Below are 27233 nucleotides of genomic sequence, written 5' to 3' on the forward strand. Positions count from 1 at the left end.
ACTGCACTCGTGGCAGGATTAAGTATTATCTAGACCATCCCTGACAGGTGTTTGTCCAACCTGCTCTTAAAAACCTCCACTGATGGAGATTCCACAACCCCCCGAGGGAATTTATTCCAGTGCTTAACCAACATGACAGATAGGAAGTTTTTTCTAATGTCCAACCTAAACCTCCCTTGCTGCAATTTAAGCCCATTGCTTCTTGTCCTATCCTCAGATGTTAAGGAGAATAATTTTTCTCCCTCCTCCTTGTAATAACCTTTTATGTACTTGAAAACTGATAACATGGCCCCTCTCAGTCTTCTCTTCTCCAGACTAAACAAACCCAATTTTTTCAATCTTCCCTCACAGGTCATGTTTTTTAGACCTTTAATCATTTTTGTTGCTCTTCTCTGGACTTTCTCCAATTTGTCCACATCTTTCCTGAAATGTGGTACCCAGCACTGGACACAATACTACAGTTGAGGTCTAATCAGCACAGAGTAGAGTGGAAGAATTACTTCTTGTGTCTTGCTTACGACACTCCTGCTAATACATCCCGGAATGTTTGCTTTTTTTGCAACAGTGTTACACTGTTGTGTTGTCTCATATTAACTTGTGATCCACTATGACCCACAGCTCCCTGTTCCCAGTGCTCCTTCTTAGGCAGTCATTTCCCATTTTGTATGTGTGCAACTGATTGTTCCTAAGTAGAGTACTTTGCATGTGTCCTTCTTAATTTCATTCTGTTTTCTTCAGACCATTTCTCCAGCTTGTCCAGATCATTTTGAATTTTCACCCTATCCTCCAAAGCACTTGCAACCCCTCCCAGCTTGGTATCCTCGGCAAACTTTATGTGTCCTCTCTGTGCCATTATCTAAATCACTGGTGAAGATGTTGAACAGAACCAGACCCAGAACTGATCCCCTGGTGATGGGTGCACTGGGACAGACATGGGGGCAGTGGCTCAGGAAGTAGCTGCCCTGGAGGGGGTTGTGGGGGGAAAAGGAGCAGGCAAGGGGCTGGGTGGAGAAGGCAGTAGCATGGCGGGGGGTAAGGGTGCTGAGTCAGAAAGCAGCACTGGGCCAGGGACGAAGCAGTAAAGCATCAGGGCTGGCTCCAGCAACTCTGGGACCCCCCCCGCTGCGGCGCCCAAGTCTAGGTCTAGAAGCGGAGTCCCCTTCTCCTCACGCCGGCCCCCTCCCGCAGAAAGCTGCGGAAAGGGGGCGGACTCAGCCTCCCCCGGGCGGGGGAGCCGTCCCTGGCGGCGTCCTGTTACACCGGAGCAGCGGAGCGGGAGGACGCGAGGGCGATGTGCCCCAGCCTGGCTCTCACAAGCGGGAAGATCCCGCTGCCACCCCCGGGCACAGGACCGCACGGGGCAGCTCAGCCGGCTTCTGGCGGGCCGCCGCCGCCGGCGACGCCACGCTGCTCCCCGGCTCCCCCCTGCCTCGCTCCGCCGCGGGCTGGGGGCTGCCGGCTTCATTCAGACTATTTGGAAAACTGCCGCCTCGCGTCCGGGGAGGGTGTGACCAATCGGATCCCGCAGCCATGCATAAATTAGTCAAAACCATCTGGCCATGGGTCAGGTGACTCCCAATTCTGACTGTAACAACTACCCCCCAGCCCGCCTCTTGGCAGGAGCAAGGCTTCACCGGCAGCACTAGGCGCCTTGCAGTTGCTCCTCTCCCTTTCTCTCCTTCGAACGAGCTACGTTCTCGTTCCTTCTGGTGGAGGAGGGAGGCTAAGAAGCCGGGTGCATCTATCTCCCCGGCTCCGGTTGGCATACGGCCAGCAGCAGGAAAAGAGAAAAGACCCCCCCTCACACACACACACACACGCGCGCAAAAAGAAGAGATCCTGACTCGTTTCAGCAATGAGAAGCTCTGCTTTCCTGCTGCTCGTTGGGATTGTCTCTGGCATTGCAGCGAGGGACTCCGCACCGGTTGCAAAGGAAGACCTGCTGAAAGGTAACTGACGCCAGAACTTAGTGTAAGGATCAGTGCAACAGTGATTTCATTGACTTAACGCATGGACTAGACACAAAACTGCAGTCAGATTCCAGTCATTGATGTGCCCCACTTATAACTCCATGGTGACTTTACCTTGTTCTTGTCCGTGTTCCTTTGGTTGGTTCAGTGCCCACTTTCATACCTTTTTGTACTGGGTATTAAATAAACTGGTATTGTAAAAATAAAGTTCATATAAGTTTAGTTTAGCATAATGGTTTAGTTCAGGTGGATTTCTCCTACCAACCACAGTCTTGATACCTACAAGGCACTAAAGTTTCAGCTTGAAGGGGATAACTGCTGGGAGAGGTGGTTCTATTACTGTAATAGCAAACCTCTTAAGAGAAAACTTGATTTCTTTTTAAGTATTTGATAAGACGAGCGTGTAGAAAGCTGGAACATGCATCACGCAGTGTAGGCATGGGGTAGGAAATCGAAGTAGCCTTTTTCAGCTGAAGAGGTAGACGAGCTAGTGCTCTAGGAAATATATGAAAGTTCCCCCTGAATGCTAGAAATATTTTACTCACTCTACAAGCTTTAAACAAACTGTTATGTAGATAGTATAGCAAGGCATAAGCAATACCCTTGAACAGCACCCCTAACTAACTGTCACTTCTTGGAGCCTGGATACAGGAAACCTGTTAGACACTCTCACATACACACCTCTTCATAGCTAGTTCTGCTCACGTGTTCTCCTGAGCTGCTGAGTCCTGGTGCATTCTGTAACGTGATAGAGACAAGGCAAATAGCATGCTGAGGTGATCAAGACACGTAATCTCATGTTAACATGTGCTTGGTCCTACCTGTTAGCTGTAAAACTCTAGTAAAGGCACAGTGGTATAAAGCAGGTGTACTTCCACTGAAGTCACAGGAGTTGCACGAGGGCTAAATTTCCCTTCAGTTTATAAAAGTTGCACTTACAGTAAGACTCGACACCAATTTTGAAATGAATTCTAAACTGATTCAGTGTCAAATATAGCACTTGTTGCTCCACAGAAACCCAGCTGTTAATCACCCCCTGCCTCCACTTAAAGTTCAGATGAGAAGGGGAAAGGCAAATTCTGTAACCCTTTCTCAGAACTGCCATCAAAGTCAATGGGGATTTTGTGCTAATAAGGGCTGCAGCATTTTCCATGGATAATTAGATTTTGGAAGGTCAATACATTTTGGCCTATTTGAGCTGCAGCAAGCCATGCTCTTGAAAGCCAATCAACATTATCTACTCTGCATAACTGACTTACACTAATTAAATGAACAGCACAGTATTCCCCCATGGCATCCTTCTGGACACCCTCCCTCCCTCCTGTAATTCCATACCAAACTACTGTGGCTAGCAGACTGAAGTGACTGGGCAGCTCACCAATCTGTAATCAGGATAGTTTGCCATACTGTGTAGGAGATCCTGCATGAAGTTCAATTACAGGAAAGTGGCTGAAGTCCCAATCTTCCATTAAAGAAGCCCCAGGCCTCAGAAAAGTTTGGATATTACCGAGAAACCTGTTTTTCAAAACTTTAGAAGAACACGGCATGAAGCTTCTTGCTTTGACAGAACAAAAGCCAGCTGTTGAGCTGGAAAATGCTGCTCTACTGGATGGATGATAAGTAGGGGGATGTAGTGTCTGACTTTGAATCACTTGCAGAGGATGTAGACAAGGGCATTTAAAGAAGTTGAGGTATCCTCCCTATGCAGCTGTCTCTGAAACTACATGCCAGCTGGTGTCTTTTAGAGGTATCTTTAGAAGTACTGTATTTTGTGTGAACCAGAAAATCACCTCCTCTTCCTCAAATTGAAGAAGTGGAGAATCTGATTTCCCGTATCCCAGCCTTCGTTTGACACCAAAAGGGCAGCAAACTCTTAAAATACTCTACTTCTAAATCCTACCTTGCATCTACTTTGTTGAATAAGACCATAAAAGTAGTAACCATGCACCCTGCTGATCTGTCTCCAGATGACACAATTGCTGAGCTGCTGAAGAAAGAAAAAGAACTTGCACAGGCTCAGAAACTACAAGTGAAGTTTAATCTTCGCTCCTCCACAGTTCCAGGGGATGAAGACTGCTTTCTCTCCATAGGCCAAGACAAATGTTTAGAGGACTGCAAATTCAATTTGACAGCTAAAACCTTCTTTATTATTCATGGATGGACAGTAAGTATGGGGAATTCAATGTAGCTCTAGGCACTGTTTAGTTTTCTTTGTGCTCTTTAATTGGGCAGCACGAATGGCTCTAACAATATTATTTGGTATGCTTGAGTTTCCATGCATGTGTCTCTATCGAGAACAGAGGCGACCCCTAGAAGGGGTGTTGGAGGGGTCAAGTGCCCAGAGGCAGATTAAGATTTATTGGGGTCCTGGGTACAAAGAACATTTTGGGTCCCTCCACATCTCCTCCTGCTTCCCGCCATGGGGCCCCGCCCCCTGCTCACCCCTTTCCCCCAAGGCCCTTCCCTTGGCCTGGCCGGAAGCTGGGGCCGTGGTACGAGCAAAGTACAGAACACAAAAAGTACAGTAGCCTGTATATTCTACACAGCCTCTATATTCTGCCCAGGGAGCCTGGGCCATTGTTGGGAGCCCTGGACCTTCCACCTGCCCTGAGTGGGATGCCCTGGGGGGCAGGGGCACAGGCCAGGGGCTCTCAGGCACCTCAGCCCCCTGCCCGGAAGATGGAGGGCTCTGGGCTCCCCATAGCTGCCCACGCTCCCTGGGCAGCTCTTATCACAGTCTAGGGCGGTGGCCCCCAAACTGTGGGGTGTGTCCCCCTAGAGGGGCACAGAGGAAAATTCGGAGGGGAGGGGGCAGCATAGTGGGGCTGGGGGAGGCACAGTGGGGCTTGGCTCAGCCCCCATGGGGGAAGAGTGGGAGTGCCACCCAGCCCTGCTCTGCGCCCAGTTCCACTCTGCCCCCACCCCAGCCCTGCCCGAGCCCCAGCTATGGCTCTGCTCCCAGCCACGGCTCCTGGCTGTGCCCCAGCTGCACCTCTGGCCATGCTGCCGACCGCAGCCCCACTCCCAGCTCCAGGCCTCAGCTTCGCAGCGGGGATAGGGAGGAGGGGGATGACTGAAAAAGTTTGGGGACCCCTGGCCTAGGGTGACCAGGTGACTGTTTTGGCCCTGGATATCTCAACTTTTTTGGCAAAATTGGGCATTTGACCCCTTTGCTCTTGCCAACTGATCACCAAAAAGGGGCTACGAGAAGGGGGGGTGACCGGCAGGATCAGGCCAGCCCTGGGCAGAGGAAGGGGGGCCTTGGACGAGCCACTTGTCCATCTCTGCATGGCAGAAGGTGTCACTGGGCAGAGGAGACCTGTGAGGCGGTCATGTGTCCTCCCCTTTAGATTGTGGGCCCCCCCCCACCCCCGTCCTCCAGTATGGGGAGGCACAAGTAGTCTCTGGTGTAGAATATACAGGCTACTGTACTTTTCGTGTTCTGTACTTTGCAACCTCCTACTACTTATGCTTGAAGGAATAATTAGCATAGTGATGCAATGTTGCTAGCACTTATAAGAACTCTGCAAAATCATACTGACCAGCCCGGGTCTTTTATCCTCATTTTATATTTGTGCCACATGAAGCTGACCAAAGAAATTGAACTTTCTAAATGAAGCGTGGAGACAGTGTTCAAGAGAAGACCTCTTTTTTTATAGAGGTACTAGCGAAGTGCTGGATACAAGCACTGGTGCCTAGTTAAAGCTGTAACTGTAAAAAGTTGACCATGTAAATTTTAAAGCTTAAGGCTAACCTAATGGCATGTGTGTGTCCAGCTTTCTATGACCAGGAAGAACTTATATTTTCTCTCTTGTAGATGAGTGGCTTGTTTGAAAACTGGCTGGAAAGCCTGGTGGCCGCTCTTCAGGAGAGAGAGAAGGATGCTAATGTGGTGGTGGTGGACTGGCTTGGACTTGCCCATCAGCTCTATACTGATGCTGTGAACAACACAAAGGTGGTTGGAAAGGCCGTTGCAAGGGTGCTCAACTGGTTACAGGTAAAACTTGTAATACTGCCCCCTGTGTTGTAGTGTACTGTATCGTTCAATTTGCACAGGGGAACAGAACGTACACCGCTTCTAGCACTTCTGGAATGTGAAAGATGGTGTAATTCTTGATCTCAGTTCAGTGGCACAGTCAAGCACAAAGATGTGCCAAATTCAAACCTTGTGTAAGCAGGAGCAACTCTTAAGTGATTCTATTCCTGCTTTAGTGAAGATACATCTGCTTACATCAGGACTGGAGTTCTGGCCAATGGGATGACCTTATCTAATGCTACAAACAAGAGCAGATATACAGTTCTTACTGAATTTAAAAGTTTAGACCCTTCACTTGATGAAAATTAAGGCCCAAGTTTTCAAGAGGTGATCAGTGCCTCTATTTGCGGGTGTCCAGATTGAGACTCTTTGAGCATGTGTTCAGAGGTGCTGAGCAACAGTGCTGGAACTGGGGTAGGGAGGCATGCCCCCCATTTTTTAACATGGGTGTAGTTTGGGGGGCAGTGTTGCCCTCCAAACTGAGCTGATCCCCCACCACAAATCGCAGCCCCCTTGCTGGTGCCTCTCCACGCCTACCCAAGGCTTGCAGTTTGGGGGGGGTGGGAAGTGCAACGCTACCCCTGCCCCCCCAAATGATGCCCATGTAAAAAAGGGGAGGGCATGGCCCCCTGGTTCCAGTGTCCGTGGGCCGTCCCCACTTCTACAAACATTCTGGTGCCCTTGGTGCTGAGCACCTGCAGAACCAATTGACTTCAGTTGGAATTTGGATGCTCAGACCTCTGAAGAATCAGGCTCAAGATGTCAAGTTTGGCATCCAAAAATCAGTACCATTGCTGGAAAAAATAAAAGCTACCCTGCTAATGCTGCTACTAAGTTACTAAAGTTGAATGCACTGAAGCCCAGACTCCTCACTCCAGATAGTTTCTCAAAGCATACCTTTAATGTGACTGAAGGCTAGAAACAAGACGGGACTGACTAGTCTCCAAACAACTGAATCACCTTGCCGGTGTCTTGAGAAAACATAACAGTTACAGGCACGATCCAAAACCACTTTTACACTGGGGATGTCTAGACCTAAACTTTGCAGTTTGAGTCCCTCTGCTAGATATGAGTTATCAACTCTCTTGAAAATATGAACAAACTTAATTATTTCTACACTTGCAGGAAAAGCAGAACCTGCTGCTTGAGAACGTCCACTTAATTGGGTACAGTCTTGGTGCCCATGTTGCTGGATATGCTGGTAACTATGCAAATGGAACAATAGGCAGAATTACAGGTAAGGCTGTCCTAAAACTGCTACCATGCAATACTTTTGTCTCCTCCTGCAATATTAACAGGGTTGTCAGAACCTCAAAATCTGAACTGCTTTGTTGAGATGTCTTAGTCTGGGGTTAGTAATAATTAAAGTATCCAACTTATTTTCTTTTGTAATTCTCCAGTCACACTCCTCACTGATGGCTTTTCTTGCATCTAAAGGATATTAAACTAAGGTGATTCTACCTCCCACTTTTTGCCAGAAAAAAAGATCCTTGGATTTTTATTAGTCCTGATGCTTTCTCATGAAAGTGAGACTGCTGGCACTAACTGGCTTCAGGTCCCAACTAGGTGTGCAAGCTAAACACGGATTCACTCAAATGCTCTCAGATCCATCCCTGCTATCAAAATTCTAAATCTCTGAGTAGACATGGCCTACAAGCTAGCCTAAGCATGAGAGCCATTTGCTTCCCTTTTGGTCTACTTCAAATTTTAAACTCCGCTCTTCCTTTGTGAAGAGCTACTTTGTCCCGCCATGACTCACTTCCTAGTAAAGTGCTATTGGTTCAGAAAGCCAATAGTCTAAAGAGAAACTTTCATCTTTCCATGTGGAATGACTTGGATCTTGTATAGATTATTTGGAAACATGGTGGGGAGGGCCGCATTGGGAACAGGACTTTCCCTGCAATAACGTGTATAGCTTAATTACCTGCTACAGTAGGGATAAGAGATGCATCTCCCCATAAACACTCGCAACAAAACCAGTATAAGTGACCGGGGAAAGCAGATAATACTACCATTTGAATAAACTAGTACTTAATGTTAATAAACAGTGGAAATTGACATTTCCACCTGGTGACCTCCAAATGTCACAAGCCCTCAATTTAGAGACAACTAGGTTCATTTTTATTAGATAAGGCAAAATAGGGTAGTGGGTAGCAGTGGCTTATAACTAGGACCCTACCAAATTCACGGCCATGAAAAACGGGTCTTGGACTGTGAAATCTGGTCTGGTGTCGTTTTACCCTATACTATGCAGATTTCACAGGGGAAGACTGGCGTTTCTCAAATTGGGGGTCCTGATCCCAAACAGAATTGCTGGGGGGTTCCAGGTTATTTTAGGGGGGTCGGGGTATTGCCACCCTTACTTCTGCGCTGCCTTCAAAGCTGGGCGGCCAGAAAGCAGTGGCTGTTGGCTGGGCGCTCAGCTCTGAAGGCAGCCCCCCCGCCAGCAGCAGCACAGAAGTAAGGGTGGCAATACCGTACCATGCCACCTTTCTGGCTGCCCAGCTCTGAAGGCAGCAGCGCAGAAGTAAGGGTGGTAATACCACACCATGCCATCCTTGCTTCTGCTGGCGGCAGCTCTGCCTTCAGACTGGGCTCCTAGCCAGCAGCTGCCACTCTCCAGCTGCCCAGCTCTGAAGACAATGCAGCCGCCAGCAGCTGCGCAGAAGAAAGGGTACCAGTACTGCAACCCCCCCTTCAATAGCCTTGTGACCCCCCCCCAACTCCTTTTTAGGTCATGACCCCTACAATTACAACACTCTGAAATTTCAGATTTAAATAGCTGAACTCATGAAATTAACGATTTTTAAAATCCTCTGACCATGAAATTGACTAAAATGGACTGTGAATTTGGAAGGGGCCCTACTTATAACCAGGTTCCTCAGGTTAAAAATTGCCAACGTACAGGATGGTTCAGACAAAACATTTTGGTTTTGACCCATCTTTAGTTCTTAGTGTTAACCAGCTACTCTTGTCTAGACCTTATTACCATAAAGAAATTTCCTATTGTCCAAGGCATCAATATGGTGTTACTAATAGGAATTTGGATCCCTTGAACACTGGGAAAGGTCAGTTGTTCAGATTTTCTTTACTGCCTCTCTCTTCTTCCCCACCAATCTCTCCTCTGCCAATTTACCTTCTGGATTCTGCAGTGGTTCCTCTCCCCTATAGAAATTCATGCTTCATAAACTGTCTCCTTTGCCCCTCCCGTACTAATGAACCTGTCTCCAAGTCACGTCTCTTATGCCCCTACATGAAAATCTCAACTAACACACCTACCCATAAAACTTACCTTGTGTTTGAGTTACTATTTATGCAGGGTATTAGCATAATGCTAACTTAACTATAAATTCCTTTATTAAATCCAAAGGCCAAATGTTATTTATACAATTGCTGTAAACATGCCTAAATAAGTTATTACATCCAAACAGCAACAAAATATTGATAAGCATTTGATCAAGATACTAAAACAGGCTAAACCTAGGGATGCTTAGATCCATATTGGTCGGCTCCAGTGTGGTCAGGCAGGTATTAGCAATGAACCCTTTAAGAGTTTATTTTTTTTATACCCTTTAACAAGAGATGTCATTGCCAATTACTGATGTCAGCAAAAAACAAATTTGAGACAGTTTACCCTCATTTCCAGTCTTAGTCCAGATAAGATTTACAACCACCTTTCTCCAAGGCTATTCCTCCCCTCCTCCTTTCTGACTAACGGGTTTTATTTGTTGCACCTGGGTTCACATAGGCTCTAATGTTTGAGATAACACTGGTATGTGGGGTGGGAAGATCCAAGTTGGCTCATTTTAAGACAGACAATGTCTTATTTAAAACCATCTGCAGTCGCCTCTATCAATCAGAGACCTTCTTTTTAGAAACTGCCCTTATTTCATTAGTTATTTTTTTGAACCTGCCACCCTCCCTACTTATAACTCATTACTTTCAAGGCCTTTCTCTTAGTTGCTAGTTAGGGCCTTTCTTTACAACACATTTCTTTAACCAAATTTAAGCTAAACTTTACGCCTCTAGTTTTATATTCATTCCACACCATGTGAAGGGATAATAAAGTGTCCTACAGGGTAAAGGCCTTCACTTGTTCAATCCACTGCTCACTCACCGCTCCTATTGAAGTCCAGATGTAGCCCTTAATACCTAAGCATTAACAGTGACACATTTCAGAACTGTATCAACACAAACTTCCTCCATTCACAACATGAATAATGGCTAAACAAATGACCAGCTTTCTCTCCTGGTGATCAGACACCTCATGGTGGTACCTGCCCTGGTTGCCACACCATTGGACCCCTCTAATACAGACTCACAAGTGCCTAGTGGCTGGAGTGTCCGGCACCATGGACATTTCACTACCTTTTTTTTTTTTTTTAAACTTCTGTTCTTTGCATCACAGCTTCTAACAGCAGCAGTTTTGAAGGAATGTCCCTTAATAACTTGGGAAGATTCCAGACATTAATGCACACACTCACTCCGTGTGACAGGGATTGAATGAAAATTGTACACTTGTTTTTCTAGATTGTACCCTGGGGGGTAGGGTCTGGTTGCGTCACCCTCTGCTAGGAAAGTACCTAGCAGATTTTTTGCTGCTGCTGTATTGTGCGCTCTGCTTAACAGGCTTGGATCCAGCTGGCCCTATGTTTGAAGGAGCTGATCCTCACAGACGTCTCTCCCCTGATGATGCAGACTTTGTAGACGTTCTTCATACATTTACGAAGGAAACACTGGGTGTTAGCATTGGGATCCAGATGCCTGTGGGTCACATTGATGTTTATCCCAACGGGGGAGATTTCCAGCCTGGTTGTGGATTAAGTGATGTTTTGGGAGCAATTGCATATGGAAGTAAGTTCTTATTTTTCCTATTTAATAATTGACTGGGGGAGGGGGGGGAAGAGACACACACCTTACATAGGCAGGTGTATTGGAATAATAGTTACAATCTAACAAGAGGCAGTTCTCCATCTAAGCTGTCTTTAGACTGCCCTCTCCTCTTGAAATCAGTGAATCTTGTAAGTCTGGTGTTAAGCATCAGGAGCTGAAAAATGAATTTCTACTTCAGGCCATGTTATACTGGCTCTGAAGTCTTGCCTTCCATCTCTACAGCTAAATGTGTTTGAACAAAAGTCTGTCAGCCTTAAATGTATTGTATTAACGCCTCATTGTTTTTTAATTGAGAAGCGTATCTGGTTTTGGTCAGACTTAACTTGTATTGAACTACAATTAGTTTAACTCACTAACTTTTGCAGCAGATTGTAGGTGTTGGAGTGGTGAATGCTAAATTGCTGAAGTGTCTCTTGCCATCACAACTTTCTCTATTGAGCTAGATATTGGGGATGTTGTTAGATGTGAACATGAGCGAGCTGTACACCTCTTCGTGGACTCCCTTGTGAACCAAGATAAGCAGAGCTTCGCCTTTCAGTGCACCGACTCCAGCCGTTTCAAGAAGGGAATCTGCCTGAGCTGCCGAAAGAACCGCTGCAACAGCATTGGCTACAATGCCAAGAAAATGAGGAACAAAAGGAACAGCAAGATGTACTTAAAAACCAGAGCAGATATGCCTTTCAGAGGTAGTGTTTTTTTAAGCTACTGAGATCATAACCCACTCATCTCTCTGACAAAAATATTCTGTCCTCTATAAAGTTATCTCCCTCTGTTTCAGAATGCTTGAATTCAGATTTAAAATTTGGAGGGCTTAGCAGAAACTAAAATGGTACAGATGTGCAACAGATGGTGACAATAAAAGCAACTTTCATTAATACACGTGAATAAAATCTGCTTCCTGGTAGCAAGATAGCAACATTTAATATTAAGGAAGAACATTAACACTCCACCTCCCCACTAAAACAAATGTTTCCCTGACTACTTCTGTAAGAGGACACTTTCAACAATGTTCCTCTATGTAGGAACTGTGTGGGGAAGGTAGAAGATCGCTAGGATTCTGCTGCAACACAAGGCTCAGGGAATGGTCCTAGAGTTCCATCTGTGGCTGAGTAATTATCAGCTTTCTAATCTGAGCTAAGGCTCATAGGCCCCCATCAAGGCTCTGTCTCTGCCAGCTGGCACCATCTTGCAAACCACAACTTGTCATGGAATAAACAATGCCCTCTATTCACAAACTGGACTCTGTGCTTGTCTCTCTTCAGTTTACCATTATCAGATGAAAATGCATATCTTCAGCTACAAAAGTTTAGGAGAAACGGAACCCACGTTCTCAGTCACCCTTCATGGTACCAATGGCGAGTCTCAACCCCTCTCTCTGGAGATGTAAGTGGAGTTCAACTGACTCATCTCCCTATTTTGATCAGAACAGTGGGAAGGACTCATGGAACTAGAAGCAACGGTTAACAATAAAAGTAGAGTTGAGAGAGAATTATTGCTATTGTTGCAGTTGAGTCTAATATCCAAAGATCTGCTGAATGATGGTAAAGCAGCAACCTAATTAGTGCCAGATTTTATTCTTGGGGAGATGAACTGCCATGTAGGAGACAGTAGATTGGCTTCCAGTCTGATACACAAATCCCTGGGCTGTAAGGGGTAATGTGCCTTGTTTCCTCTTTTCTTTCCCTACCACCAATCTTACCAAAGACCTCTCCTCTGCCTTGCATGATGGAGGATTTTTATGTGGTTTAAAAGCATCCCCCTGTAGTCTGTCCTTGGCAAAAAGCATTCCTCATCCGGGAGGATTACAAAAGGGGTGTATAGTTCCTTTACTTACTCCCCCAGAAGGATGATGTGAATTGTAACTGCATGTTGCCTTAGGAGGTGCTAGAAAAATGAAGGACCCAAATATGAGACACCCCACAAGGATAACACTAAACCAGATAGCCAGAGTCACTTTCTTTAATCAAACCAGTAACAAACTAGAACCATGATCTTCAACTGCCTGTGTGGAATGCTTGATGCTTTCTCTAGAACTCTTCTTTTCCCAACACAAGTGTTTGAGAAGTGCAGTAAGTTGCTTCATTAATGAGGAAGAATGCTGAGTCTCTGCCTATTTTTCAGACTTGAGCAAATTGGCCTGAATTCTACTAACCCGTTCTTGGTCTATACTGAAGAAGACATTGGTGACCTCTTACGGATCAAGCTCACCTGGGAGGGATCATCTCAGTCTTGGTACAATCTGTGGAGAGAGCTCAAAAGTTACTGGTTCCGATCTGCTAAACCTTCCAAAGAGCTGCAGATCAGACGTATACGTGTGAAGTCTGGGGAAACGCAACAGAAGTGAGTAGAGCAGTATTTCTTTAGGGAACACTGGTGACTTGATGTGAGTTTGAAACTTCGGAATCAAGAGTGTTCAGATGTGTCAAAGACAGCAAGAAAAGTAGCTAATGGCTGCTCAGTGAGGGACCTTTGATGGTTCAAGCAATGCCTCTGTCAGATGGCACCCTGTAGCAGGGCTTACAGTGGTGAACTTCCTGACGTTGCCGGTTAGAGAACAGGCTTTCTGTGAAGCTAATGAATTCAGAAGAATGTACATGCTGTGTCAAGGACTTGGCTTCTTACTGCCCCTTACGTTACTTGTAAAGCACTAAACTAGAGAAGGAAACTAATTATTGTGAATGCCATTCAATAGCAGACTGATCACTGTTAAAAACTAATACTCTAGAAGGAGTGGTGAAACAGCATTCTTGAAATAGATATGGCCCAAATCTGACAAGAATTGCCTTCCTGCCAGTGAACGGTGCTATAACTCTTGCTGACCCCTTCTCTGTCTCTAGAAAAGAATGATGGCTATGTGTTCCATTTAGAAGCTACTTTCTAAAGTGTATAAATAACTTGCATCGGTTTGTATGTGTAATGTCTCCATGGCTTCTGACCTTTTCCTTTCAGGTTAACTTTCTGTGCAGAGGATCTTCAGCTGACCAACATATCTCCTGGTAAAGATCTTTGGTTTGTGAAATGTAGAGATGGATGGCCAACAAAAAGCCAAACAAGGTAGGGTTTAATTAAATGCTTACCTTTTGAAATCCTATTGTCTAAGGCATTAAGCTGTGTATAATGAGGACAAGTATAACTAGATTGACACTGAAATTTCAGTAAGTGGGGAGAAATTTGCAACAGATGTTCTTACAGTCTTGAGCAAGAAAGCTTAATAAAATTCAGTGGACTCCTAATTACTAAAGGCATGTGAATGAAAACTCAGCTGGCCCATTTAGGGCTATATAACAGCTTCTACAAAGGAGGTACTCTAAACTCTAGTGCACCCTCCTGATCAATTCGGATTGCTCCTGCAGTGTGACTTTAAATCCATCAAGTGTTAAGTAGTGGGGATTTGATGACTAACTATCCTATGTAGTAAAAAAAAAAAAAGTCCAAATTTGTTCTAGATCACTCCACTGACTTCATCTGAGATACACTAGAGGTGAACTTGGTCTAGCACCTCTTGGACTTAAAGTCCAAGCTGTAAAAGAAGAGTCTGTACAACACTAATCAAAATGCAAACTGTTAGAGCTTTTGCAAACGCTGTAACAAAGCCCTGTGTAAAAAGTTTGCTTGCACAGTGACCTCAGATGGCAGAATTCTGTCTTTGAGCAATATCAGATGGTATCTAGTGCCAGATTTGGCAGAAATAGTGAATTGCTCTTAGTGTTACTGCTGTGTGTATTAAGAATTTCACAAATGAGATCATGTGCAAAGGCCAATATAAAATTCTCATGGCAAAGGAATTGGAGAATGTGCTAGCTGAAACAAATACCCAGAGCTAACCCAGAAGGTACAAAGGCAGGCTGCAGTAATGCACTTTCCAGTAATGCCTACATAGCAGAAAGACAGCTGGCAAACCAGACTCTTCCTCATGGTGTAGGTTCACTCCTGGAATTACTGCTTTGGGGCTGGAATCTACCACCCTTTCTCATCTGGTGGAGTAGCTTACTTGACAAGTAAGTAGATGAGTATTAATGGATGGGCAGATTTAGGCCCTCAGGGTATATCTACGTTGCAATTAAACACCTGTGGCTGGCCCGTGTCAGCTGACTTGCGTTTGTGGGGCTTGGGCTAAGGGGCTGTTTAATTGTGGGGTAGACCTTCAAGTTTGGGCTGGAGCCTGGGCTCTGGAACCCTGCAAGGGGGAAGGTCCCAGGGCTCTGACTCCAGCCCGAGCGTGAATGTCTACACCACAATTAAACAGCTCCTTAGCCTGAGTCAGTTGACATGGGCCAGCCACAGGTGTTTAATTGCAATGTAGTTATGCCCTCAGTGAGTTGTAGTTAGATTTGTAGGTCAAAGTATCAATCCATTCCTGAATACAACTGAATGTGCAGGCTCTAGAGTCAAAGATCTTAAGCATATAGTTTGTCTATTAGCAATTACACTTTTTGCCTTGGATCACAGCCATCTGCAAGTCTGTCTAAATGCACGTTACACTTGGTACAAGTTGGAGTTCCCATAAAAGGTTCCAGCTCTCTGAAAGTTATTGTAGGCAAAGGTTCCAAATAAGACAAAATACTAAACTGCACCTAGTCTTCAGCCTGTCTCGCGTGTCCATTGCTTGCTTTCTTGCGAACCCATATGTTACAATTTTGAACTTAAAAAAAAAAAAGCCACCTTTGCACTTCACCAGGTATTTCTTCCTTTCATCCATTTCTCCCCACTCTTTCCTTAGATCAGCTTTGAATCGCCTCTGAAGGTTTTTCTGAAGACTTGCACAAAAGGACCTAACTATCCAAAACATATGAGAAGCCTACTGCAGAAGATTACATAGGTGGAGAGACATTTATGCAGTTTGTCTTAATATCACTTACTATTCAGGACAGAGAACTCTGTCTCGTTGAACTGATGCAGGCAATGTTTCTGGTGAGGAGTGATCCATATGCACTCAGTTGCTGTCCTAGAATAACTTATTAAAATTACTAAACTCACCCTCCTTAGGGGAGTCTGGTTTATGTGCATTAACCTAATTTTCCTGATCTGTGTTATGCTCTGCATAGTCTGTTCCCAGTTGTCCCAGACCATTGGAAGTATCAACAAAGTTGAGATAAATCTGTGCCTTGGTTCTAGTCTACCTATGTGCCGTAGAAGTCAAGGGGAAATTGATTTAGCTGATCAGAATAGCTGGTGACTAAGCTACTGAGAATGCATAACAGTGTATGTACAGCTTAGGAGTACTACAGAGTCTAGAATTGCACTAAACGATGTGGAAGAATGAGTAGCCCAAACCAGCAAAGTGTAAAAAGGCTAAGCACAAGGTAGTCTCTCCTCTAACTTCCATCTTCTCTCCATTCTGTCCTTTGCTTTTCCCAGAGACCATTACTGTAGATCTGCCAGATATTGTAGTACACATGGCTAATCCGGTAAAGTCCACTACTCCATCCCCCTCTGTTCTATCGAGAAGGCAGATCCTGAAGTTATTGGCAGCTACTTTCCTTTAAAATGTTTGTTCTGATAAACGTTAGTATTTTATTTAAACAAGGACCATCCAGTACTTGCTTCATGCAGATCTTATCCTGAACCATATAGAAGGGCAACAGCCATCGACTTACTGTATACTTGGAGGGTATCTGTACTGCTACATGCAAACTTGACATCATTCAGCAATATGTATTTTTGAGGACGCATTCACCTCTGCAAACTGAACTTGAATGCAACTGTAGCAGCAAGGCACATTTTAAGGTTTTGTGTGAGTATGTGCACACACATGCACTTGACAGGGTTTGAGTACTAATTTAACCTCCAACATATAACCAGGCTTCCACCCCAAAAGTGTTTTAAAGATATTTTTATTCCATGATTCCAGCTAAGCTTGGTTTTGTAATGGAATTAATTTAATCCACCCTGCAGGAAACTACTGTTCTAAAAAGGCCAGATTCTTGCAGGTACTCAGTCTGCTTAGGCCAGAGGTGACCTGACTGTCTTTTCAGGGGGTGGGTGCATTTTAATATATTTGGGATGACTCTTGGTTTTGGTGTGAAAGTGCAGTGCTTTCTACACAAACACCAGAGCTGCTAGGCGGCCTGATGCTTTAAGTTATGAAGACCGTCATCAGCCACATCTCTTTAAAGGGCCAACAAGGGTGCGTTAGTTTGGCTTCTTTCTGAGTGTCTCATTCCAACCAAAGTTAAAATAACCATACATATTTGGAGAATAGCGTGATGTTTGTCTTGGTTATATACAGTCTTCAATAATTGAAGCCTCTGGTAACTATCTGTGATTTGTCGCCATGCCATATATTTATACAGTGGTCTTGAAGCTCTATTTGTATATTATGTTTTTTGTATGACTTTGAACACTATTTATTTCTCAAATGTACATTTGTAAAAAGTTTAAACTTTGCTTTGGAATAACAGTTTTTATAAACTTTAAGCAGAAAAATAAACAAGTCTCTTGTAGAAATAAGGTGCACAGTTTGTAATTCTGGGAAAGGAGAACACCCTGTAAGTTGGCCATGAAATCCTTCTGCCTATTTTATTCAAACTTGTAAACAATGCAGGTCAAACACTGTTGCCAGTGAAGTCACTGAGAACAGGATGTGGTTAATAAATTCCAAGGCCAGAATGAATACTGTGATCATCTAGTCTGATTTCCAAAATAATTCCTGGAGTTTATCTTTTAGAATAACGTCCAACCTTGATTTAAGAATTCAGTGACATAAAATCCACAACATTACTTACTGTTAAATTCGTGCCTTATTTCCGGTCTGAATTTGTCTAAGCTTCAACTATGGTGTCTGAGATCAGTGAACATAAGGGTAATGCTAGCCATTGGGACTAGGGGAAAGAATTTCTAGTGGAGGCAGGCAAGGAAACACACATTCTACTCCATCTCAGCTGCAAAGTTTTCCATACTTTAGTGAGGAAGCTTGGGTGCTCTCCCTGCTACAGCTTTGCCCACATTTAGATTAGACTCTCTCACTGAAGTGAAGTTTATTACACTTGCTTTAAGAACAAAAAAGCAGTCTAGACAAGTTACTGCAGCAGGACAATTCGTGAGACTTCAGCCATTCCAAACACCCGCATTTACATTCCTCTAATTTAAAAAAAAAGAAAAAGGTATTGACGATGTTCTGTAACAATCCTGCATTGCCAAAGGGATGACCCTCCCTTTGAAAGGGAACTGCAAAGTGAGTGCGTTTTGAATTTGCACATCTGTGTAAAAAAAAATACTGCTAATCAACTGCAAATAAGTTATCCAGGGATTCTAATATGATACTTCCTAGTGTTTCATTCTGAGATCTTTAGTGATCCAGAAATCCAATGAAGTGACCTATAGCTCCCGAAAGCTTATGCTCAAATAAATTTGTTAGTCTCTAAGGTGCCACAAGTCCTCCTTTTCTTTTTGCGAATACAGACTAACACGGCTGCTACTCTGAAACCAGAAATTTCCAAGACGACCTTACTAGGGGAGAAGGAAACAGGCTAGTTAAGAGTTACTGTTTTCAGCCAAGACAGCACTTTTCCTTATCTCTTAGCCTGATCCACATACAAATTGGTGCTGATCTAAAGATCTGAATTTCTACTTTGGCTAGGTAACTTCCCTCTAATTTCTTTGTGCTTGGTGGGCTGGGTTTTGCTTTCTAGAAGCCTATTGTGCCTTTAAGCAACTACCACCATTTTGGTAGTGAACATGTTTGACTCCAGGGGCCAGTGCTGGTGTTTAGCAGCCTCCCCAAAACTTGCCAAGACAAACTTGTCCTTTTTCCCACTGGTCCATTGATTTCTTCCATTAATCTTACTTTCCTAAAATGAGTTTTTTTCAGAAAGGCTGAGTATGGGCCGAAGACTACTCCCCTTGACTTCAATCAAAGCCAAGTTAGGCCAGCACTAAGCACTTATGAAATTCACTCTAACTGTCCCAAGAAGAGCTTAACTCTCCAAATCTCCCCACCTGTAACAAGGCCAGTGCAGCGATCTTACCAAATCATTTTGGGCAGGCTATCCTTGTAGCTTTAAGGAAATCTTTTGTTTGGGTCACTGATGGCACATATCCCATCAATACAGTGGTTTTGCAGAGGAAGTAAGTATCTAAAACCTGTGCCATACCCCCGAAGGATTTAACTCAGGGGTGAGTAAACCTTTTTGTATGTTAAAAACGGAGGTATGGTTGCTTATGCAAAGAAAACAGCTACTTTTTGGAAAGGCAGTATAGAAATGACCAAGTGGGATGGTTTTTTAATTTACATGCTTAGAGTCAATCTCCATCCAACTGACAACTCTCTTGTAACAATGCCACACACAATTCTCCAGAGTAACCCCACTCTCACTCCAGTTTTTTAAGCCCCAATACCAGATTGTTAGCAGGAGTACTTCAGATTTTCTCATCTTCTCTAGATGTTACAGCGGGCAAGTGGTACCATCTCCCCACATGCAGACAGTTCCCAAATGAAAAAATCTTTATAGAGCAAAATCAATGCCTTGAATACTCCAAAGGTAGCCTCACGTGTGCCATATTGCAAAAATCTGAGGAACTGAAGGTAATGATCCTGAAACAACAATGGTATGAGTTATGATTTTACTCTTGCTAGAACGTATACATCCCAACACAAATTATACAGGTCACTGGCTTCCAAGGAATTTTTTCTTGGCAGTGAACACACAGAATTTAGCAACTTTTTAAAATCTGTGCAAAAGTGTCAGCAAACTTTATACCGCAGAAAAGAATGGGTATAACAGTCTTTCCTAAGGCCTTGGCTACATTACAAAGTTTTGTTGGCAAAAGTTATGCCGCTTTAATGAAAGCTCTTTAATTAAAACTGCTGTTACATGTCCACACTAGCTCCTTGTGTCAGCAGAGTGCATCCACACTAGCAGCTCTTGCATCGACACAGAGAGCAGTGCACTGTGGTAGCTATCCCACTGTGTAGCTGGCCAGAGTGCTTTAAGAAGGGTTTGCAATGCCTCATGGGGCAGGTACAGCGTCACATGATGCAGATTTCTCAACCCCATCTGTCAGCCGCTTTTCAACTGAAGTGTAGGGGGCGGGCGGGGGGGGGGGGGGGGAGAGAGAAGGGTGTGTTTGGGAGGAGACGGGTCAGACAGCAGTCTGACCGACCTATCCTGAGGCAGGGGAAGGGGGAACAGCCCCCCAACATAGCCCCCACATCTGCTACTCGACACAGCAGTCTCTTCCCCAAGCAGCCCGCTCTGCCTGCCGAGTTCTCCCACAGCATCCTTGGCTGCCGGAAGTGGCATCCTGAGCCGCTCTGTGAGCTCTTGGTACGGAGGAATGTCAAAACAGCACAGCAGTTCCTGCCCTCCTTCCCCCCCGCCCCTTCCACAGCAGCAGTCTGCCTGCCCCTGTGTTCCGAGCGCAGGGGAAAAGAGCAGTATTCCACATTAATGATTTGCTCTCTTTGTTCCCAGAACAGAGCAGCACCCACAGCTGTCAGATACTTCCTGGAGCTTTGAAAGGAGAGGGGCGCATGCCTGCAGGGCAGCAGAGATCAAAACAGTAAGCAGAGCGGTCACTGCAGGCACTGTGGGATACTGGTGGAAGCCAGTTATGTCGACAAAACAGCAGTGTACGCGGACGCTTTGTCGCTTTAACTTTGCCGCAAAAAGCTTTATGTCTCTCATTGAGATGGTTTGGTTTTGTCAGCAAAACAGCAGAGTTTTGCTGCCAAAAGTAGCTTTGTAGTGTGTACACCTCCCGTTTTGTCGGCAAAACGCAGCTTTTGCCGACAAAACTTTGTAGTGTAGACAAGGCCTAAACAAGAACTGACCCAGACTCCAAACTTAAAGTCAAATGGAATCAGATCTCTTTCTGAGGTTTGAAAAAAGAAAAAAATACTGTTGTACATCCCTACCTTTTTTGTTCTAGGTCACTCTGCAAAATGTTTCACCCAGCTCTAGGATTTTCATGGCCAGCATTACAAAGAAGACATAGAAGGCAGAGTATTCCAAGTAAATTCCTTCTGACACAGATTGCCACAAGAAGGAAAACTGGGGAGGGGTTGAAGAGATAAGATTCATGTTACGAACATAAGATTCCACCAATGAATTCTTTCCTGGTCACACTATTCCATCTCTTATAATCAGTGATCCTAGTTATAAAGGGATGGGCAAACTGGCTCAGATAAAAAAAAGAAACAATCCCAAACTTGGACCAAAGTTAAGTCTGGTTAAATTTTTCATGTGCAGCCTCCTTTTGGTTAACAAAATATCAACAGCAAGGCTGGTTTTAGTTTCAGATGAGCAAAATATACCTCAAGAAGTGGAGTACATTGTGTGACATTATCGAATTAAAATATGACCACGCAAATCATTGTTGCTACCACTGTTATATAATTGAAACAAATTTTATACAAAGTGTGACACGTGGCCAGAAAGGATTAAGCAGCTTGCAGGCTAAATGATCCAAAGCCAACCTTTAGAGACATGTTAGAAGAGTATGTAAATAGTAATTATGGCCATTCCATGGTAGATAGGCTAGAATTTTGAAATGCAAACCTATATTGTTAGAAGTTAGAGGTGATACTAATTGTATGTGTGTACTCATATCTTGGTAAAGGTTAGCCATGTAAACAGACAGTTCCTGACTGTCACTACAGCTATTAATTCAGAGAATCTTGGGTGCAATAAAGTCATTGTCTATATGTCTCTTTGAAGTTTCTGACAGACTGCCTAATGAATAAATTGCCTTATGTTAATTTGTGTAGCTAATTACCATTGGTGCTTAGGAAATAAGTCTCCATAATTGCCTATTGTTCACTGAAGGACTCCAACCTGTCAAAGAAGGCCTGAAACGGTATTAAAAAAGAGGTTGGGTCCTGATCCTTTTTATCTCAGATCTACTTGATGCTTCATGCAGGGGAAGCTTAAGCCCAAGATTGAGATCTCCAGTCCTAACCTGGAATCACCCTGAACATAAGCATTGTATGTATACTGATCTTTTAACCAATACTCTCCCTCTTTTCTTTTTTGATAAATTTTAGTTTAGTTAATAAGAATTGGCTGTAAGCGTGTATTCGGGTAAGAGCTGGAGGTAATGTGTCCTATTCTTTGGGATTGGTAGAACTTTCTTATATGATGAATAAGATTTTCAGTAATCCTCATCATATTTGACTTGGGTGTCTGGGTGGAGGACTGAGGCTGGGTTGCTTTAAGAGAACTGTGTTGTTGGCTTCTGGGTAACCAGTGAGGTATTATAGAAGCTGTTTTGTGCTGGCTTGGTAAATGTAAGTTTTGGAATATCCACCAGCTTTGGTGATTGTCTGCCCCATTCTTTGCAGTTCACCATAATTGAGTGACCTCAGTGGGCTCCCCCAGGACTCTGGTCACACCTTGAAATCATCCTTATTAGTCATTTTCCTCTCAGAAGGGACTGCCCCATAGAATCCTGAAATGTTAGGCAGAAGAGGACCTGTGTTTTTACAGATCTCCATGAAGTAACCACGTTTTGTTATTCCCTGGAATGATCTTTATGGTCATCTTGTGGGAGAGCCCAATTAATAATACATGTACAACCATAGACCTCAAATAAATATCAAATAATGCTAGCAAGTACATTAATATTGACATATCTATTTTACAGATGTGTAAATTAAGGCAGAGTTCACTGACCTCAGTCAAATGCATTTGTTGGTCTCAGAGCTATCAAACGGGAATCCACATTGCAAGACCTAGCACTGTAATGGGTATTAACTTGCACCATTGCAAAGAGTCTCAGAAGAGAGGCCAAGAACTGACTGGGCATGGAGACTGGTATTGCTTCCTGGGCAGGATTGAGGCACATTGGATGGAAACTTTGCAGTGCTGTCTCCTGTTCTGTGGGTAAAGTAATGCCCAGTGCTGTTAACCCAGCATCTTCCAAAGAGGATATAAACTCTGTAAAAAACAGCCACCCCCAACCTGAGGCAGAGAGAAAATTAACTGCCTGGCCCAACTGTTACTCAACAAATCAGTGGAAGAGGCAGAAACAGAACTCAAACGTGCTGATCCAAATCAACTGTGCTAACCACTAGACATGCACTCTCCCCCAAGAGGCTTCTATACATATCAGACAAATAGTCAGACTTTTGGGCACTTATCCAAAACCCTCTTGTTTTCACCCATCTCCTGCTTATACATCTGCCCATACAGAAGAGAAAAGCAGCTGAAAACCCCACTCCTTCCCATCCTTGGTATGGAAAAGAAGGGAGAAGCATTCAATATTACTTTAGAGTGCTCTAGCAGAAACTTTTAATTAACACAAAGAGGTTAGCATTTGTGTACTGAATATTTTCCTTAATTATGTTAATAAATAAAGCCCAAACAATCAAAGTCAAATGATATTTTGACTTGCATGTAAGCAACATTTACAGAGTTTCAACTTGAAGAAACATCTGCTTTTGTTTTTGACCTTGCATGCAAACTAAACATTGTGCAACAAAAGAACAACAAACTCTTGGATTCTTTTCAGATGAGTAAGTATCCAAAGAAAATAATTTACAATTAAATTATTAGTTGCTATTATGATGTATGTAGCACCTCAAGAATAAATGAGGCTATACAGAAGGTGGCCCTTGCTAAATAGATAATTATAGAATCATAGGACTGAAAGGGACCTTGAGAGTCCAGTCCCCTGCTCTCAAGGCAGGACTAAATATTGTTTAGACCATCCCTGACAGGTGTTTGCTCTTAAAAATCTCCAATGATGGAGATTCCATAACCTCCCTAGGCAATTTATTCCAGTGCTTAACCACCCTGACAGGAAGTTTTTCCTAATGCCCAACCTGAACCTCCCTTGCTGCAATTTAAGCCCACTGCTACTTGTCCTATCCTCAGAGGTTAAGGAGAACAAATTTTCTCCCTCCTCCTTGTAACAACTTTTTATGTACTTGAAAACTTATGTCCCGTCTCAGTCTTCTCTTCTCCAGGCTAAACAAACCAAATTTTTTCAATTTTTCTAGACCAGAACTGGACACAATCCTCCAGTTGAGGCCTAATCAGCACGGAGTAGCACAGAAGAATTACTTCTCATGTCACTGCTGCTTATGCATTCCAGAATGATGTTTGCTTGTTTTGTTGTTGTTGTTGTTTTTTTGCAACGGTGTTGCTCTGTTGACTCATTTAGCTTGTGATCCACTATGACCCCCAGATCCCTTTCTGCAGTACTCCTTCCTCAGCAGTCATTTCCCATTTTGTACTTGTGCAACTGATTCTTCCTTCCTAAGTGGAGTACTTTGCATTTATCCTTATTGACTTCCATCCTATTTACTTCAGACCATTTCTCCAGTTTGTCCAGATCATTTTGAATCTTCTAAAGAACTTGTAAACCCCTCCCAGCTTGGTATTGTCTGCAAACTTTATAAGTGTACTCTCTATGCAATTATCTAAATAACTGATGAAGATATTGAACAGAACCAGACCCAAAAGTGATCCGTGCCCTTGTCCCAAATGGTTTACAATTTGTGGCCTCACTTCTGCACAGACTTATGCACAAGTTTAGCTTTAGCCACTGGAGTAGTTATGAAGAAGTCAATGAGGCTGCTCAGAGCACATAAAGTTAAGCAAATGCATAAGTCTTTGCAGGATCAAGGCCTCAGGGCCCAATCTGATTCCCATTGAAATTAATGGGATTCTTTCCATAGACTTCAGTGGGAGTTGGATGAAGCCAAAGGCATGACTCTGCCAAACACTGATCCTGCGAGGTCACAAGCACTCAACTCCCATTGAGGTCACTAGGGCTCAGATCCACAAATTGTTGCTATGTCTAACTTCTAGGTGCCCGGTCACCCAGTGGAATCCACAGACCATGGGTTAGATGCCTAGGTTCCCTATAGAACGTGTGGGAAGAGACTGATGCCTGAGAATGGGATCCACAAAAGCCAGCACACTAGGCAGGGAGCCGCCTAGGCTAGCCAGTAGCTGATGCGGATGAGAGGGAGTTTAGTGCTTAAGCTGGGTCTCAAGGGAGGTGCCTATCTTTGATTGGGATCCCCAGGAGAGGGTTCCCCGCTGAAGTCAGGCACCTGAGCTGTTTCTTCTAAAAATGGTGAAGATGCAAAATGAGGGGGCTCATTTGGAAAGAGAAGGAGAAGGATGACAACTCCCTTATATCTTTTAGCACAGGGGTTAGTGATCTCACCCAAGATATGATTCAATGCCCCCTCAGTGAGGAGAAGGGATTTGAAAAGGGGTTCTTCAGCTCTCAGTGGAGTGCCCCTAACCACTGGGGTATAGAGCTATTCTCACTATCTGAGAATTTTTTTTGGCAGAGGAAGCAGATGGGGCTTCACTGATGGGCCAGAGTCAGGAAAGGAGTGGAAGGCTGCACCAGTGAGAACTGACCCCCTCCCCATCAGACAGAGTACCCTTCAGAGTGGCCCCTCTACTTTCTTTTCATGGGGGGAAAGTGAGAGGGGCAGGGAGCTGGGACCACTACACTGAGACCATCTCCCCTTCCCCCACCCTTGTGCACGGAGCACCTCTCCCTCTGCCCTTTATTTTCAGCTTTTACTGATTCCCCCCCCCCATTTTCTAAATTTTAGAACAAACACTGATAAATTCCTGGGAAATAAAAATAAAAACAGAAAACAAAGGGCCTTAACAACATCCCATAGTCTAGGCAGGAAGCAATCAAATTATTTTTTGTCAAGGTCCAAATTTCTTGGTCAAGGTACAGTCGAGGTCCAGACTCCAGACAAAATACAAAACCAACAATAATGATAATAATAAGTAAATAAAAAGATTTCACGGTCCATTCAAAAGCATCCGGTGGTCCAGATTTGGCCTGCAGTCCGCCCATTAACTATCCCTGGTCTAGTGGTTAGGGTACTCGCCTGAAAGACGGGAAACCCCTATACAAATCCCCTCTCGTCAGGCAGAGCAAGAAATTGAACAGGGGTCTCCCACACCCTGCGTCAGCGTCACGGAGTTCACTCACCAGAGTGGCGCCTCCTGCTGGCCGTCTCAGGGATTAGCTCTCAGCTGGTGTGCCTTCTCCTGGTGACCTTCCCTGCCGCCTTCTCTGTCTGCAGAACGGTCTCAGCCCAGGAACTGCAGTGTCCTTTTCTTGAATCAGCCCTCTCGCCATGTCAACATCTGTGTTTTCCCCCTTCCGGGGGCGGGGGTTCAGTATCTCCATGAATAGTCCAGGCACTTCCCCAGTGGCGAGTGGGAGGGGAACCCAGGCCTGCCCACTGCTCCAGGTCCTGGCCCAGGGACCCTGTAGATAGCAACCTCCTGCTGCCTCTCCTTAACTTCTCTGCCAATACTGCTTCAATTCCCTGGGCCACTTCCCGCAGCCCTAGCACCTTTTTCACCTCTTCTCCAGTCCACAAGTCCCAGCAGCCAGCCAGGAGCTTCCTCATGCACACCTGGTCCCTACCAGCAACTGCCCTGTCCACGGTGCTACCTTCCTACCGCCCGCTGGGGACACAGTCCTCTCTCCTTGGGCTCCCTGCAGCAACTGACTGCTTGTGGCCACGCAGCTTCTTTTATATTAGCCTGTTGGGCCCTGATTGGCTGTTCCGTGCAGCCTCTTTCCAATTGGCTTCTCCCTGTGCAGCCCCCCCTAGATTGCTTTTAATGCTTTCCTTTCCGGTGTGGGGTGAACACCCCATTCCAGGTGAGTTGCCTAACCACTGGGCTAAAGGTTATAAGGGAGGCCACCAGCCCACCTCCAGCTGTTTTGTGTGGAGTTAGGCATCCTCTCAGCACACCTACCAGATCGGGCCCCACAGGGAAGACAGGCAGAACAACGCCTATTTGCACTTTATTTGACGATCATCCTGCGGCTTAGTCATGAGATAGGCATCCAGTTGCTTGAGGCACCAGTGCACAAACCCAGGGGCAGAAAGGTAGGCACCTAGGTAACGTTCACAGCAAACATTTAGGTGGTGAGTGAGTTTAAGCACCTACAGGGTGAGGCAGCAGCTCAACATGACTTTTCTGGATTGCAGTAAAGCCTAAATCCAGGATTTAAGCACCTAAATCTCTTTGTGGATCTGGGCCTAGGTGAGGAGAGTACTCAGCACTTCACAGGATTGGGCCCTAAAAGGCACAAAGCTAGAGGATTAGCTTCACATTTTTGTTGGGTCTCATCTTCCCAGCACCCCCAGTTGCTGTCTTAAACTCTTGTCTTAATTCCAGGCAAGTTGCAGTAACAATAACATCGTAACTTTGACTGATGATAGTAAAATAACATTGACTGATATGATAGTCCAGCCTACAGTTACTTAAAGGGACACCATTAACTTTAAATCTAGTATGCTTTTTAAAATTGAGCCCAAAGTAGCTCCAGATCCTATAATTGTTCCAAAGTCCCTTTACTGACTTCTTTGTCTATTTTGTTATTTCTTT

At 44.5% G+C, this 27233-nt stretch overlaps 1 protein-coding gene and 1 long non-coding RNA gene across 2 annotated transcripts; one reads left to right on the forward strand and one right to left on the reverse strand.

Annotated features, from left to right (window-relative positions):
* Positions 1-835: 835 nt before the first annotated feature.
* On the forward strand, positions 836-17346 carry LIPG (lipase G, endothelial type). The gene is made up of 10 exons (XM_027817532.3): positions 836-1949; positions 3938-4134; positions 5788-5967; positions 7132-7243; positions 10636-10860; positions 11343-11585; positions 12162-12282; positions 13021-13239; positions 13849-13953; positions 15620-17346. The coding sequence occupies exons 1-10, from the start codon at positions 1856-1858 to the stop codon at positions 15639-15641; spliced, it is 1518 nt and encodes a 505-aa protein (XP_027673333.2). The 5' UTR covers positions 836-1855; the 3' UTR covers positions 15642-17346.
* A 1715-nt stretch (positions 17347-19061) lies between these two features.
* LOC122465945 lies at positions 19062-22706 on the reverse strand. The gene is made up of 3 exons (XR_006291100.1): positions 22512-22706; positions 20756-20891; positions 19062-19432 (listed from the first exon to the last, which is right to left on the reverse strand). It is a non-coding gene; the product is annotated as an uncharacterized LOC122465945 (long non-coding RNA).
* Positions 22707-27233: the final 4527 nt, after the last annotated feature.

Source organism: Chelonia mydas, chromosome 5, assembly GCF_015237465.2.
Source record: "Chelonia mydas isolate rCheMyd1 chromosome 5, rCheMyd1.pri.v2, whole genome shotgun sequence".
In the NCBI taxonomy this organism is placed as follows: Eukaryota; Metazoa; Chordata; order Testudines; family Cheloniidae; genus Chelonia; species Chelonia mydas.